This window comes from Sander vitreus, chromosome 14, assembly GCF_031162955.1.
Source record: "Sander vitreus isolate 19-12246 chromosome 14, sanVit1, whole genome shotgun sequence".
Lineage (NCBI taxonomy): Eukaryota > Metazoa > Chordata > Actinopteri > Perciformes > Percidae > Sander > Sander vitreus.
Window position 1 is genome coordinate 30,682,704 of NC_135868.1, and position 16,106 is coordinate 30,698,809.

Below are 16,106 nucleotides of genomic sequence, written 5' to 3' on the forward strand. Positions count from 1 at the left end.
CACAAAAAACAACATTACCGGCTTATTCATTTTATATTCAATGTATTTGTATGTATTTACAGTCCATTAAATGTATCTAAAATTCCAAATCTATTCTTGTCCATGAACACCAAGCTGGCCAAAAAGGCTCAGCAGAGGGTTCAGGATACATTTAATGTCAATAAATATAAAAACATCTGATACAAAATGAATATAATGTGTTTATTTTGTTAATGCCAAAAAGCAGCATGTACCACTTATCCTAATATGCTAATAATATTAGCTAGGGAAGACTTCTTTACCTTTAAATGACCCTGATAGAAGATTTAGCTCGTAGTGACAACACGAGCAAATTGTCATTTTATAATCAAAATGAAAGTTGAAATAAGACATTGGGATGTCATTTGGTACCATATCATTTGTTCATAGCATTCAAGACAAGATATCTCATGACATGGTGGACAACGTCTAATTTGTCCACTAATAATACCATGATTCCAAATGTATAATAATAATAATAATAATAATAATAATAATAATAATAATAATAATAATGGTGGTATGTAGTAGCTAGTAGTACTAGTGCAGCAGCTACGAAGCTCCCCTAGCAAAGTTTCAAACAAAAGCTTTCTCCTATCTTCATCAGTTTTACCGTAAATATAGAACACAATGTTCCCTAAGAATTGTGGCAAAATTATATTAAGGACTAAAAGTTGGCTAACGATGTAATTTTTGTCCAGCACAAGTTCACATTTTTGTGTTACTCTGAGACTTTTTCAGAGATGTTAACATAAAGTAGATTTAGGAGAGGCAGATTGACGGCACTGTCTTTTGCACACATTACGGTTTATGTTGCCAGGGGGTGATTCACAACCATAGAGACACAATGGAGCTGCAGTTACAATGTAAATAGCAGGTGCCTGTTCTTGCTACTCACACAGAACATTTTTACTGTCACTCAAACTCGGACAGTGCTATGCTAAAATGCTGTTGTCTACGGACTGCTAGCAGCTAGCTTACTGTTGTTTTGCGCGAACGAATCAGCTTTGTGATATACCAACAGCCCCGTTAGCTAACGTTAACGTTACCTGCTTGAGCTCTGCGGCTGTATTTTCCTCTGCTAGCTAACCTAGATATTATAACTGCTCGCTAGCTAGATCTAGCTAATCTGTCTGAGAGGTATTATGGAGTTTTCTTTTGATATTAACCAGTTATTCCCCGAGAGAGTCTCCATCTTGGACCAGACCATTGTTACAGGTCCTAAATCAGCACTAAGGTAAGTCAGAAGATCTAAATGGCCTTTGTTACATTGTAACGTTACCCAGAGTAACAGACAGTGCCGTCTCTGTATCTAAAAAATCTGTCGATTTAAGTGGACATGCTTAAGTTAAATGCTGTCCAAATGCTGTTTTGATGAAACCGGCCTCTGTTAACAGGACAATATTGAGACAAGGACTTTAAGTTCACACTTTAGCATCCGTTGAGCAGAAGGCAGGGAAACACCCAGTCATCAGTCCTAAACACAAACAGAGGTTAACACATTCATGTCCTGGGCCAGCTGGAATCCTGCGTGTACAGTATGTGTACTGTGGAAGAGGTGGAGCATCCAGAGAAAACAATTGCATTGTGTCTTTGTAGGCCAGATCTTCAAGCCCACATAGCCACAGTTATTGATGAACTTGGGAGAGCCTCAGCAAAGGTTAGTGTCTGTACTGGGAGTATATTTACCATTTCATGTGTTTTTTAGTTGTGTGTGTGTGTGTGTGTGTGTGTGTGTGTGTGTGTGCGTGCCTGCCTGCGCGCGCTTGCAAGAGATGTGATCTTGTTTATAATGTAGATTGGTGAAATTGTCACTCTACTATACCAATTTCAAGAATGAATTGTGATACTTAACTTTGAGTTTGACGTTCTGCAAAGTAAAGTATTGTAAAAAGTATTGTTGTGGTACCAAAACTCAAATGTCATATCAGCACTAATATTGAAAAAAATATCAAATTATACCCAGCCCTTTGTGGTAGTACTGTTTGGATGTGTTTAACAGTGTTCTTGCTTGCTCTCCACAGGCCCAACAGCTGCCAGCAGCTATAACAAGTGCCTCTAAGCTGCAGTCCCAGAGGCATCAGCTCTACCTGCTGAAGGACGGAGAGAGCAACAGGTACACCTCACATCCTTCCCTCAGCTTTCACTCATTATGCACACACTCCTTTTTCACTGTTTGTCTCTTGACTGACTGAGTTGGTATTCTTCAGCTGGGCCTGTTCAGCTCACTAGCACTGAGGCCACATCTACACTGCTACGTTTTGGTTTACAAAACAAATACCTTCTGCTATGGCGTTTCCGAACCCCTAAAACGTAGACATTTGGAAACTCTGGGGTTGCTTTGTAGTCTGGACAGGCACAAACGGGGACCTTTGGACATGGCAACGCACATCGGTCAGTCTTATCGGTTAGGTGGCTTACATACCTTTCAGTAACAGTTACAACTCATTGTCAGTCCAAGCTAATAAACCCCTGCTCTTGCTTTTCGCTATTGTTCTTTCTCCAAAGTATTTTCTGTATTTTTAACTTCTATATCCATGATTTTCAACCGCAGACTAACGTCAGACAATCTGCTTCCTGTTTACAGTGTGTGAATGGTCATGTAATATGTGATGTCAGTAGGGCTTGGGTATCATTCAAATAATTTCGATATCAATACTGTGACTTCGATACCGGTTTTCTAAACGATACTTCTTTGATACCAATTTTATATCTTTACAAAAATAAATTACAACATTACACATTACAGCACAGATATTTTTATTTCTTTTTCAGCTTGTGAGCCTAGTCTCTGTGTGTAACGTAGAGTTTGTTCTGCGTGTCTCTGCCACATGTAACATTAGACAGCCAATCACAGACATTAGTACATCTCGGTAGAAGCATGCTGCATGCTTATTGGCTCACTGACGCTGATGAGATTTACTCCTTAAGTATTGAAATTGGGTAACGAATGACAAGGCAATACTCAATACTTCAATCGGTGCCTAAAAAGTATTGAATTTGGTACCTAGCCCTTGTTGTCAGACGTGTTAATATGGACGCAGATTAGTTCTGCTACTGGAGCTAAAACTCTTGTGTGGACAGAGATTGTTTGCTGTCTAAAAAAATACTTACAAATGAAAATGTAGTAGTGTAGATGTATCCTGAGTAACACTGTGGTCACAATGCATGTACTGACACACTGCTCATGGCTGCAGCTCACCCTTAAATAGAAAACTAGGTTGATACTTGTGATGTGAACAGTTATTCAGAGCACATAGTGTAACTCATTGCACCACTCTACACCTTTGTGTATCTCTTTCCCCCTACACACAGAGGACGTGGTGTGGTGGTGGGATTTCTCAAAGTCGGCTACAAGAAGTTATTTCTGCTCGTGAGTCACCGATTTTCTTTAATTCTCTTTTATTTATGACTATTTCAGCCCAGTTATAATTCCACATGCTTCACTGATTTTGTGTCTGTTTGAACTTGCTATGTCAGCTGTACAGGTATGCTGGTTGTGTTTCCTCCACAGGACCGACAGGGTGAGCACGTAGAGGCAGAGCCCCTGTGTGTCTTGGATTTCTACATAGCAGAGAACATGCAGCGACATGGCTACGGGCTGGAGCTCTTTGATTTCATGCTGCAGGTGAAACATTCCTCAAATTACTAGAAACCAGACTCTGTGTAGAGGAAGATGTCACCTCTCGAGTAGGCCTGCACGATTAATCGTTATAAAATCGCGATCTCGATTCACCCTGTTCATGATTTAATTTTTAAATAACTTTGATTCTTTTGGGGGAAAAAAAAGAATTTAATATTTCTTTTTTTTTTGTTTTATGACTTTGATTCTCATTTAATTTTACGAGTCGACTGCATCACAAACACTACTACTTTCTTCTGTGAGTTTTAAACATAGACATGCAGTGCTCTCCCTTCTCTTCAGTGAAGCCTCTGTGTTTACAGGCTGGTGGTGATGATCAATGTGCTATAGGTGCCAAAAGAAAATCTGTTTGGTACTGCCAGTTTGTTTTGTTTTGTCATAGTTCATGTGTGCAATAAACATTACACTTTGTGGAAAAAAAAATCGTGATTCACATTTTTCCCCGAATTGTGCAGCCTACTCTTGAGGTTCTTGACTTTACAACATGAGTCATCTGTGGGTTTGATTGCTTGCCAAGATAAATCTTGTGGTGAAATACAGATATGAAGAATGTTATAGTGACTGCACAGACATTTTGCATGGTAGAGTTGCAAGGGTAGGCTGGTTTCGGAAGTATTCTTATTATATAAAAAAAGTTATTTTAATAATACCCTTAAGTTCATATTCAACTGCAATTTTAACCAACGGGGTTACATGTGTGGGCATGCGAGTAATTAACCTGTGTATCAGAAATCTGTGCATGCAGGGCATACAGAACAGACCATAAACTTTGGCACACGGCACACGCTCAGTATGCTTCAAATTAATTGCAACGTCTTATGACATCAAACCCCCCCCCCTCTGAATTTGATTCTGATTTTGACTGTGGAATATTCCAAACAATAATACCCACTTTACTCAGTGATTGGCCAGCTGTGCGGAGGTGTGAAAGTACCATGTTTTGTACTGATAATTCAACCTTAAATTCTCATGTCCATCTAGGTAAGCCTTGAAAGCTGTCCAACTGTTACCTACAGTACATTGTCAATGTAAAAAATGAACTGGACTTTAGGAACCCTGGATTCCCGAAATAACTTTTTGCACTTCACAACTTTATTGAGCTAAACAGAAATAAATTGATTAAAGTAATACCAGTAATCTGCCCCCTGCAGTACAGATGATGATCACAGTTCATTGCTGTGTGCTGTTTATCACCGGCTGCACGTTTTCTCTTTCTCTACTGCAGCACAAGAACTTAGAGCCGGTTCTGATGGCGTACGACAGGCCCTCGCCTAAATTCCTGTCTTTCTTGGCAAAGCATTACTGCCTGACACCAAGTGTTCCTCAGGTACAGTCTGTACTTTACTATCACACGATGGATGGATGGATGGATGGATTTCAAGTCTTGACGTTTTAAGTTTTTTGGAGGAAATGTGAACCTTATTTTTTTTTTTTTTTTTTTTCATGCACAACAAAACAAAACTTGTAAGAATTATTGAATTAAACCCCACTTTCAATACCATGGATATACTTGGTCAGCCATGCCAAAACACTTATTTATGAACTCAAATAATCTCAAAATGAAATGGAACAACGTGGTGTCAACGTAAAACACAACGCTTTCAAGCCGAAGAGCGGCGTTCACATTGTGGCGAAAGTGAAATACTTTCAACCGGGAAATGCTTGTTTGTTTTTCGGGAGTGTTTTAATCCAAATCCGATCTTCTTCATAAATTTAACGGGTCGTTATGGTGCCTAAACTGAACTTTCATTGCCGCATGATGCTCACTTTTTTTGGCTAAACTCCACTACCACGGCCCCTGAAAGGAGCGTCATCTGGCGGTGCCTGTAGCCGGCTCACAGTCACCTGTTGGGGGCTAAACAACTGCCGCTGGTAGCTGGCGTCCTGGAGCTCTGTATCTAAATACAACCAGCAACTGCTGCTGGGATTGTATCGTTCTATGGCACTATAGACTGTTCACGTCACAGCGCTTTTTCTAAAACACTGAAAGCTCACCGCTGTAAAGGAAAGGGGTGCACTGGATTTATAACACAAGACAAAACAAAAGGATCATTGCGAAATGAAATGTGGTACACCTAAGCAATATTACAGCATGCTGGCCTATTACAGCCAATAATGATGTTAAAGCACACCTTGTGTAAAATTGCAATTACCAACAAAATAAAAGATCTAATCAAACTATTATACTGTGCTCACGAAAAATCACAATTTCAATTTGATTTCAACCTCAGCCAACTTGAGGTAACATTAGTTTTGTAGAGATCCCAGGGTTTCCCAAACTGAAGAAATACGGCACATATAAACACAAAGCTGCTTTGCTCAATCGTGTTGTAACTAAGGTATCTGCTGAATCCCCCCCCCCATAAATCTTTAGATACTATGTCCGTTAGTAATGGGCGATAGAAACAATATGCAATATAAACGATACAAAATTGGTCTACGATAGTGCAATATAATTTAAATCTCTATCGCGATAATGCATGTTGATGACGCAATCTACCTGCGAAATCTAGAGCCACGAGCTGCAACGCATCATCGTCATCTTGAGTAAACATGGCTGAAAGCAAAACATAGGGGGTCATTAGCCTCTTTCCGACCAAGTAGTTCCAGGAACGTAGTTCTAGGAACAGTCCACTTCTAAACAGATCTACTAACTACTCTCCCCCAAAATCTTTTTTTCCGTTTGCATTCACACTGGCCAAGTGGCCATAGGGACTGGTAGGAGGGGTAAGACAAAGTTGTCTGAAAGCCAGTGTAGACCTTTTGTGATGATAACACAAACAATTCACAAGAATGTCAACAGGTGTGATTAGATGGCTGTGTGAACACAAAAGACCTTTTACTATTATAACACAGCCATCTAACCACCGCAATATTTTGTTATGACCACAGCCATTTAACCTGCTGCTACTCTTTTTTTAATCAAGCAGATAGGCCTACCTTCATGTGAGCATGTACAAGTAACTGTAGTGACCCACTTTTCTATTAAATATTTTATTTATATCAAAGTAAAACACAACACAGCAAACTTTAGAGTGCAAAGATAAAGTAAGACCTGTTTACAAAAGTAGAAGGCATGCTAAACAGTGAAGTTAATACAATATTAAAAAAGATGCGGAAAAGGGAAAAGACCCTGTCCTGAAGTAGGAGCTGAAAGAGTTACAGGAACTGTGGTCAGAGGAACTTAAAAATGATGGGTTGAAATTACCAGGGCCATACTTGTTTACTTGTGTAAGGACATGGTCCCTTTTCAAACGGTAAAGAGACGCAGCTTTAAAGCCATGATCAGAGCTATTGATCCACGATACGAGGTGCCAAGCCGCAAATACTTTACAGAAACAGAGATGCCAAAATGATATGCCGAGCTCCGCGAAAAGGTTGAAAAAGAGCTGTGTGACTTAAAATACTTGCCACTACAACGGTCCTGTGGTCAAGCCGTACCATGGAGCCTTTCATCAGCCTGACCATTCACTATATAACAATAGGATACAATAACAATTGGAATCTTGGCAGCCGTGTTTGCAGACGTCGTACTTCCTCGCTGAACATACGGCCGAGAAGATAGCACAAGGACTCAAGGAAGTGCTTGAGTCATGGGGTTTTAAAGAAGAACGGCAAGTGTGCATCACTACTGAATTTTCTTTATTTAAAATAACCATGCCTTCCCTAATTCACAGTATCCGTTCCTTTATTAACAAGGTACCAGTTTTCATTTCATTAAGAGAATAAAATGTTTAAAACCAAATGCGTTACATTAGGCTGCAGGTAAGAAACTTTGTTTGAAATATGTTTTTATTAAAAGCCTCTGTGCATTACACAAAATCATTTTCTTTGCCTAATACTGAAAGTATTTTCAGTACAGTGTCTGTTCCTTAACTAAAGAGACACCAGTTTTTCCTGTTCTCTGCATCGTGGGTGGCATTTAAGAAGTGTAGTGCCTTTTAGAATGGTTTGCACTAAAGGAAAGAAACACAATACTTTAAGCTTTTTCTTGTTAAAGTCTCTGCAACTAGTGTACTTGAATTTTATTTATCTGCAATATTATGTTGTATAATTACAGTTTTGCACCATAAATATTCTCAAAACTACATATTATGTTTCTTTCTTTCTTTAAAAAAAAAAATACATTTAGCAGTATGGCTTTCCTTAGGGTCTATGTAACCTGTTCTGAAATGGTTCTATTATAATTTATATATCGTTATTGCAAGAGGCTGCAATGTATATATGGATTTTAGGCCTACTAGGGACAAGTGTCGAGAATTAGCTTCAGCTAAAAACACTATGATACATACATCAGATGACTGTTGAAGTTTATCTATGTTTTTTTTGTATCTGTCCCTATCTAAATAAACCTTTAAAAAAAAAAAAGGCCATATCACCCATCCCTAATGTCCGTGACCTTTACATGTAGGCTATTTGTTACACAGCTTATAGTCTCGCATTGCCAGACCTTCCTCCACAGCGCTGCAGAGGAAGGTCTGTCTAGTCCACACAGCATTCTGGGATGGGAGAAAAACGTGCTCTGGTTTATTGGCATTTATTTAAACCAATCACAATCATCTTTGCCACGGTGCCTCTGTGCCACGGTGCCTCTGTTAAATAGCCTCAGGAAGGAACTAGTTTTGGTGGAACATGTGTACGTTCAAAAGTAGTTTCAGTCGTGCAACAGAAAACTCAGATTGGACAGATAGTCTAGCTAGCTGTCTGGATTTACCCTGCAGAGATCTGAGGAGCAGTTAACCATAGTCCTCACAAATCCACCGGAGTTTAAAATTATAACATAAAGGAAGCGGACGGTAACGGGACATTCGAAAACGGACATCCAAAAAGAGTGACATCCGGCGGAATTTCTGGGCAGAACGACAACAATCCCGGAAGTGGAAGATCATTGATATAGAGTACAAAGCTGATGTGATCCAAGCATTTGCAATAACTCTAGAGCGTTGTATAATAAGACTAACTCATTTTATCTGATGAATCGCTTTATATAAATGTTGACGTTTATCTGTGTTCCACTGTGGTTCTTGATTTATTTTTATGATTAGTACACATTTTTCAAAAACATTTTTTGATTTAACTCTGGAATGTTAACATGGAAATGGTATTATTTTGTGTGTGCTCAAACTGCTCTATCTGTGCTGTCATGCTGGTTTGAGCATGTTTCTAAATATTTAGTTGACCAATCAGATTGCTTGGTCGGATCCACGTGTTTCATAATAATCTCAATTATGTTGTTTTAGTAATTGTTGACAAACTATTATTAATACTACTGTTAATCTAAAACAACTATCTGTATTGAAACATTACTGACAGTAACCTTTATCATGAGCTATTTTAATTTTCTTGTCTTTTTTTTCGTTCTGTCCAGGCCAATAACTTTGTGGTGTATGAGGGCTTCTTCCTCAACAGATCAGGTAACTTTTCCACTGCTCTGATCCCACTGCTTTGTTATATGTTGTTGTGAAAGGGGTTATGTAATTGTTTTTCTTCTCTGTGGTAATTTGAGCATTGAGGCGTGGGCAAATGGGTGGCTTCAAACATGAAACCCTTACCTTGGCATTCTTGGTACAAGCACATATTTTTGTGAAATCATGTTATCAAGTTCAGTTACATAACCTATTTTGCATGCTACATCTTTAAAGTTAATTTTTGCTATTTGCATCACAAATAAATTCTCTTTTTTGTTGCACATATCTATGTGGAAGAATAAAATCCCCCTCATTAGAGTCTGTAAGTCTAAAAATGGGGCACTCGACCCAAGAGTGCTGATCTGCTTTTCCCACTTCCAAAATCTTTTGTTTCACCAAACTCTCTCAGGCTCGCGCTCCTCTCCTCTGACGGATCAGGGGATGTACGGCTTTTTGTAAGGACTTTTAAATCTCTTTTCTTTTCTCATATGTCCCCAGCTTGTTGTCCTTCCTTTTTCCCATAATAAGATCCTTGTTATATGTATGCTGCTCTTGCTCTCTTCCTCATAACATTTCAACCAGTTTCAGTTCCTCACTTTCAGTTTCCCATGACTTGTATTTATCTACCTTTACAGGCACCATATATGTCATGTATTGTGTATCATGTCAAATATTAAACCCAGAGAACCACAATCAGTAGACCACCTCAAGCCCGCACAGACCCCCTGACTGACAGGAGAATACCTGCCTGTTTCCTGACCCTCCAATGTCTCAAATACCTCTTTCACACCAATGACCAGGGTCAGACCAGGGTTATCTGACCAGTGTTCAACCCTAATTTTCTCAATTCAAATCAAGCCAGTAAACACAGGTTGATCCCTGGTCATTACAATTCAGATACGACCTGGGTGCGCAATGCAAAGGTCAGGTACCTTCCCCATTTTGTAGTATAGACATCCAATCTGGCAAACCATTAATATGAAATTTAAATGCCACCCTAGCCATCTCACAAGCCCACTCCTGGATTGATGGCACCCCTTGATTCTTCCATCCCCTTAAAATAATCTGGCTATCAGTAAACTAGTCTGGACCTTTAGGTTTGACCCTTTTGACCCATCTCCAGAACAAATAATCTTGGGCTGAATAGAACCTGGGTCCCTGCAATCCAACATAGGTTGTTATTTAATTCAATTTTATTTATAGTATCAAATTATAGGAGTTATCTTAAGACACTTTACAGATAGAGTAGGTCTACACTCTATATGTTATTATGTATCCCAGTCCAACATTCCTGGACCTTATCACAGGACCATGTGTCTTACATTTCCAACGATTAGGTGTCTTTCAGCCCAATTCTAAACAATCTGGAGGGAGTCCAATAGAAGCGATGCATAATGTTGAACTTCATGAGGCACACCCTGACATTGCGTGACATAGTTTTAATATTCCTACAGATTCTGTTCCACTCCTCATCATCCAGTGTACTACTTAGATCCCTTTCCCATGTCTTTTTGAGGGCTGTCCAGGCTCCACCCCCAGGTTCTGCATAAGCATAGAATAATACCCAGAAGCCTCATGACCATTTCCATATTTCAATACTTTATCTAAACATTCTGGTGCCTTTGGGGCAGAAGAACTGGATCACAAAACCCCCACTAACAGATGGTGAAGTTGCAAATATCTAAAAAATGTAGACCTAGGGATTCCATATTGCTGTACCACACCCTCAAAGGATTTCAATATGCCACCGAGATACAGATCCCCCAGAGTGACAATTCCCTTTTCCAACCAATCCCTCCAAAAAAGGGAAGTTCTACCAATACCTAACTTTGGATTTCGCCAAACACTTGATGAAGTATTTAGATATGGATCCAGTTCAAACAGCCGGGCCACTTCGATCCAAACGACATTTAAGTGAGAGATAATCAGATGTGTTTTTGCATCGCCATACAGTTTGACAGGCAGGCATTGTAAGGACGATAATGGGGCAAGAACACATTTCTCAATACAATACCAGGGTGGGGCTCTCTTTAAGATGAAGTGACCAGTGGACCACATGCCTTAAGTTAAAAGAATAGTAGTTATACAACATATATGGTAGACCCAAACCATCGTCCTTTGTAGTTTATTAAAATGTAGCCAGGGTTTTTTACGATTCCATATAATGTCTTTGTTATCCTGTCAAACCATTTAAAATATGAGAGGAAGAGATTGGATAAGGTAATTCAGCTTGGGAACACAAACCATTTTTATAACATTGACCTTCCCTGCTATTAACATTACAAGAGCTTTTATTAAATAATGGATCCAAATTAACTTTAACTACGGGAGGGAATAAGATACCCAGATATCGCTACCTTGCTTTGGCCACTGAAATGCACCTGGTTGGAAGGCTGTTATGGGGCAATGAGCTGTTAAAGGTAACGCTTCTGACTTGGACCATTTTACCCTATTACCTGGAAATTTCGAGAAAGAGTCCCGACTAGACAGGGTATTGATCTGCTAGGTTTGGACACAAAAAGTAATATATCGTCTGCATAAACCATACGTCTGTGCACTATACCTCCTGCCATAACACCTGGGAAGTTAGTCTCCCCCCTTATGGCTGCTGCCAAAGGCTCTATGGCTAAACAAAACAACAAAGGAGAAAGAGGTGAGCCCTGTCTTGTTCACCTTCCAAGAGCAAAATATTCAGAAATCAACCTGAGCCTCTGGGTGTTTATACAGCACCTTAATCCACTTTATAAAAATGCTGCCAAACTCATACATTTCCAAAATACTGTAGCATATTTTAACACAATTCAATTGATTGTTCAATTGACAATTCATTGACATCATCTCTCCACCCCCCGGTTGTTAGCCCTGGTTGTGTGCAAGTCACAAAATTGATTTTCGATTCAAAAACGATTCTCGATTAAAAAAAACGATTCACGGGCTCCCAGATAGCTCATTTGGTAGAGCAGGCGCCCATATATAGAGGTTTACTCCTCGACACAGCGGGCCGCGGGTTCAACTCCGACCTGCGGCCCTTTACTGCATTTCTTTCCCCCCTTTCTCTCCCCTTTCATGTCTTCTGCTGTCCTATCCGAATAAAGGCTGAAAATGCCCAAAAACGTAGATTCACAAATGTAGTTACTTTTCCCATGTGATTGCAGTAGACATACAAAAAAAAAAAAAAAAAATATGAATCGATTTTTGGAATTCTATGAATCGATCTTGAATCGCGATACGAATGTGAATCGATTTTTTTGCACACCCCTATTACTTATGGATGGAATTATAGTTAATTAAAGTATTCCCCTTTGTGCTGGGGACGCCCTGGGACCCCACTTTGGGAACTACTAGTTAAGAAGATAGTTAGCCTATATATCAGCTTGTAATGCATCCCAAAAGATGTAGTTAGTAGTAGAAGTTAGTATGTGCGTGAATGTGTATGTACATGACATGTACTGTCTTGTCCTTTGTACTGTCCAGTCCTACCGAGGACCCTCTCGAAAATGAGATGACACCTCTCAAGAGGTATTCCTTGTAAAATAAATAAATTCAAAAATGAAAGAGTAGTATTCTAAAAGCAACAAAACAGTTGCTAATAGAATTCTAAACTAACTTAACGTAACTTTTGATTTCTCCTGTATCCATATTATCCACTCCCTCTCTTCACACATTTTTAGCTGTAATCTCTGACATCTAAAATTGCCTACACTGTTGGGCACTACCTGTCTTGCTATTATTACAGCTATTTCTAGTAGGTCATAAGTGATGATTGAGAGGGATTTTTTTTTAATTAGTCTATACGTTGTGTTTTTAGTAAAACCTTGCATATTATACCCAGTATTCCAGCCTTCACCACTGTAATTGTCTTTTACTGGCAGAGGAAATGCTGATAAAATGTAGCTTGTGAAGACAGTATGTGTGTTTTTGGCCCTGCTCTGAGTGTGTTCTCCTCCACAGCGGCTCAGTTGAGAAAGGTTCCCCTAAAAAAGCCAGATGGAGAGATCAAACCCTACTCTTTAATGGCGAGGGAAGGTAAACAGTCATTTCTGTTGGCCAAGGACATAGACATTGTGATTATGGTTCGGTGTTTGAAAGCTCCTGGACAAATCACAGTTATGTGCAAGCAACACATGGAGATGTATAAAAAAACAAAAATATTCTGTTGTGTTTGTATTTGATGAGGGGAGTAGCTACAATGAGATGGGAATTGTGCTGTATTATGTTTAGGCTTAGTTTCTCTACCTCTGTTCCTATTATGCCATACAGATAAAAGAGTTTATTTTCATATATTTTTATAACCCTGCATTACAAAATCATGTCCTAGAGCACAAGCTTTTGCGGAGATTAGTCTAACAATCAACTGTCAATCTCAAAATGAACTTTGATATGAAGGAAAACATTTAGATTAGTATTTACAGCCAGAGCCACACTCATGTTCAAATGTTGAAACTAAAAACAACAATCCAGTGTTTTTATAGTTTGGATCATATTAGGGACTACAAATGAGAATACCTCGGCCTCTGCTGCTTCAGTTTCTGGCCTTCTAGTTTATAATCTGTCTCTTGGAAGTCCTCCAACTTTATAGCACTGCACAATTAAATTGCTGGAGTACTCTTTTATACATTTGCACAAAACATCCCCTATGTACTTTTCATGTGTATAACAGTGCTCAGGTGGCCATTTAAAACAAGTCTTATTAGTTGTTAATAGTAACATTTGGCACTTTCTCATCAGTTTAGAAAATTTTTTTTTTCAAGTTTGCATATAAATACTTTATATAGAATAATTTTCCTGTCCAGTGGTACGTCAGGAAGAGCGGGCCCGTCCCTGGCCGTTTGCTCCTCCTCACTCCCCCCAGCGGTCGGGATCCTCCCAGTGCTCCCACTCCCTCAGCGTGGAATCCTCCCCCAGCAGAACGCCCCCACGAGCCGCCCCAGCTTCCTCCCCTGGGGGCAACAGGGACCAGAGCCCACAGTCCCCTCTAATCGAGCGCTGCAGAATGAGACGCACCAGGTAAGAAACAATACACATCTAGTCCTTCTGACCACATTTCCGGGTATTGAAATGTGATCTGTATCTGGATATATCCTCTTTAAAAGAAAAAGAGAAATCTCATCTAACTGCAGGATGGAAATCTACATTTTACACTTTTTGATTGGATCTGTCAGTCAAGTGGAAATGCAATCTGTATTGCCAACACTGAAGCAAAAATTGCAAAACACTGTTTTTGCAGGCAGATGTGTTGTCACTGCAGTTAATAATGTCACACAACCAGGGTAGTTCTATATTATCCTTACTGACCGCCAGAGGCAGTGCTTAACACTGAATATCTTCCGCCTCGCGCAGGTCGAGAATTTAAATATCAACAAAGTCACGTCTGGGCACCTGGATAGTCAGTTGGTAGAGCGGGCGCCCATATATAGAGGTCTACTCCTCGACGCAGCGAGCCTGGGTTCGACTCAGACCTGCAGCCCTTTGCTGCATGTCATTCACCCCTCTCTCTCCCCTTTCATTTCTGGACTGACGGAAGCTCCTGTCCTCATCACCAACTTCATCAGTCAGTAGGATTGATTGCGTTGATGTTGATACTGTGTCAGTGAAGTGAGTGTCCATCCTCCCTTCTCACTGTATGCATTGTTTCCTACTGTTTCAAGGTGGCAGAGTGCTTTTGCTCAAGCCAACGTATTGGTAACTTGTAACATTATGCTTAGGAGAGCGTGTCCGCTCGGTGTTGGACTTATCGACAACGCAACATTACTCTGTCAGTGAAGAGAATGTCCCTGCTCCCCCCTCACTGTAGCATGGTACATTGGTAGCAGAGTGCTCTCGCTCAGGCTAACTTAGTGGGTCGCTAGCAGGAGCGTGTGCTCGGTGTTAGCAAATATTGAAATTTATTTATTATTTATTTTTGGTGGCGCCCGATGATGTAGTCTTATGGCTGTAATGTCTGTATGGCTCCTCTTTAGCCATAAGATGGCCACGACCTCTGCCCATCTTGTCTTGGCCTCAATCCACCCATGGCTGCCTACTGACCAAGGGTGCAATCAAACCAGTGGACCTCCTGTCACAGCCTGGGGGATTGTACTCTATTTACTTTTTGTTCCAGAAGAAATGTGGCAGACTTGGCCCAGTCCTGGATCTGAGGGCACTCAATAAGTTTATAAAAGTGTTGCCATTCACCATTTTTTTTTAACACAGGATATGTTCTTCATGCTGTTGCCAGGGAAGAATGGTTCACCTGCGTTGAATGAAAGGAGGTTGTTTTTTTTCATGTTGCTATTGTGCCTCACCACAGGCAGTTTCTCCATATTGCCTTTCAAGGCCCTCTTGGTCAGGATGTTCTGGCTCAAGGGTGGCTAGAAGGGCTGCTTTATGCCTATCCACTGTTTTTTTTCTAGTGGCCCCCTTCTCGCCAGCCAGAACCTGGTTCTCGCTGCTGCACAGACTCTGCTGTGGGACGCCCTGGCGTCTCCCTGTCAGGAAGGACCACTTGTCTCAGCTGGTGGGTTGGCCGCTGGAGGGCCCGACCCGCTGCTGACCCACTGCATTGAGCCTGTCGAGAACATTGTTCTAAATGCCAGAGCACCATCTATCTGTCTGCAGTATTGGAATAGGGCAAGCATATTTCAGAGTGGTATACAACTCGAAAAGAGGACCCAGTGCATTGCCCTGTGCCTATCTGCAAACCCTCCTGGATGGTGGACGGTTAAGGTTGACAATAACACAGTCGGATGCCACAATCTGGTGTCCCACTTCTTAAAAGGGGCTCTGAGATTGTGTCCCTCTAGTGCCCCAAGGGTTCCTTGTCTGTGGAAAAAAAAATCCTGTTTGAGGTGGAACTCTGGTGACTCAGGTGTCACAATGGCTGAATAAGGCATTCTTCTCTAAAGTGGTGGCACGCTCGCACCTCAATCAGCCTATCCAACTGGCACAGTTTGAACCCCTATTATGAGATGGAAAGTAAGAGGTGAGACTGTTATTATTATAATAATAATAATAATAATAATACATTTTATTTAAAGGCGCCTTTCTCGGCACTCAAA

The 16,106-nt window shown here is 40.4% G+C and overlaps 1 protein-coding gene across 6 annotated transcripts in view; it reads left to right on the forward strand.

Annotated features, from left to right (window-relative positions):
* Window positions 1-838: 838 nt before the first annotated feature.
* atat1 (alpha tubulin acetyltransferase 1) overlaps window positions 839-16,106 on the forward strand; it is a 32,480-nt gene continuing 17,212 nt past the window's right edge. For 4 of the 6 annotated variants that reach the window (XM_078267069.1, XM_078267073.1, XM_078267070.1 and 1 more), the window contains exons 1-10: window positions 839-1,255; window positions 1,618-1,678; window positions 2,043-2,134; window positions 3,334-3,391; window positions 3,533-3,646; window positions 4,887-4,988; window positions 9,030-9,075; window positions 9,479-9,524; window positions 13,021-13,095; window positions 13,863-14,076. In XM_078267069.1, coding sequence (XP_078123195.1) covers window positions 1,164-1,255; window positions 1,618-1,678; window positions 2,043-2,134; window positions 3,334-3,391; window positions 3,533-3,646; window positions 4,887-4,988; window positions 9,030-9,075; window positions 9,479-9,524; window positions 13,021-13,095; window positions 13,863-14,076 — 900 coding nt within the window. In that variant the 5' untranslated portion in view covers window positions 839-1,163. The remainder of the gene's footprint in view (window positions 1,256-1,617; window positions 1,679-2,042; window positions 2,135-3,333; window positions 3,392-3,532; window positions 3,647-4,886; window positions 4,989-9,029; window positions 9,076-9,478; window positions 9,525-13,020; window positions 13,096-13,862; window positions 14,077-16,106) is intronic. The other 2 variants (XM_078267071.1, XM_078267074.1) reach the window with 1 other exon arrangement.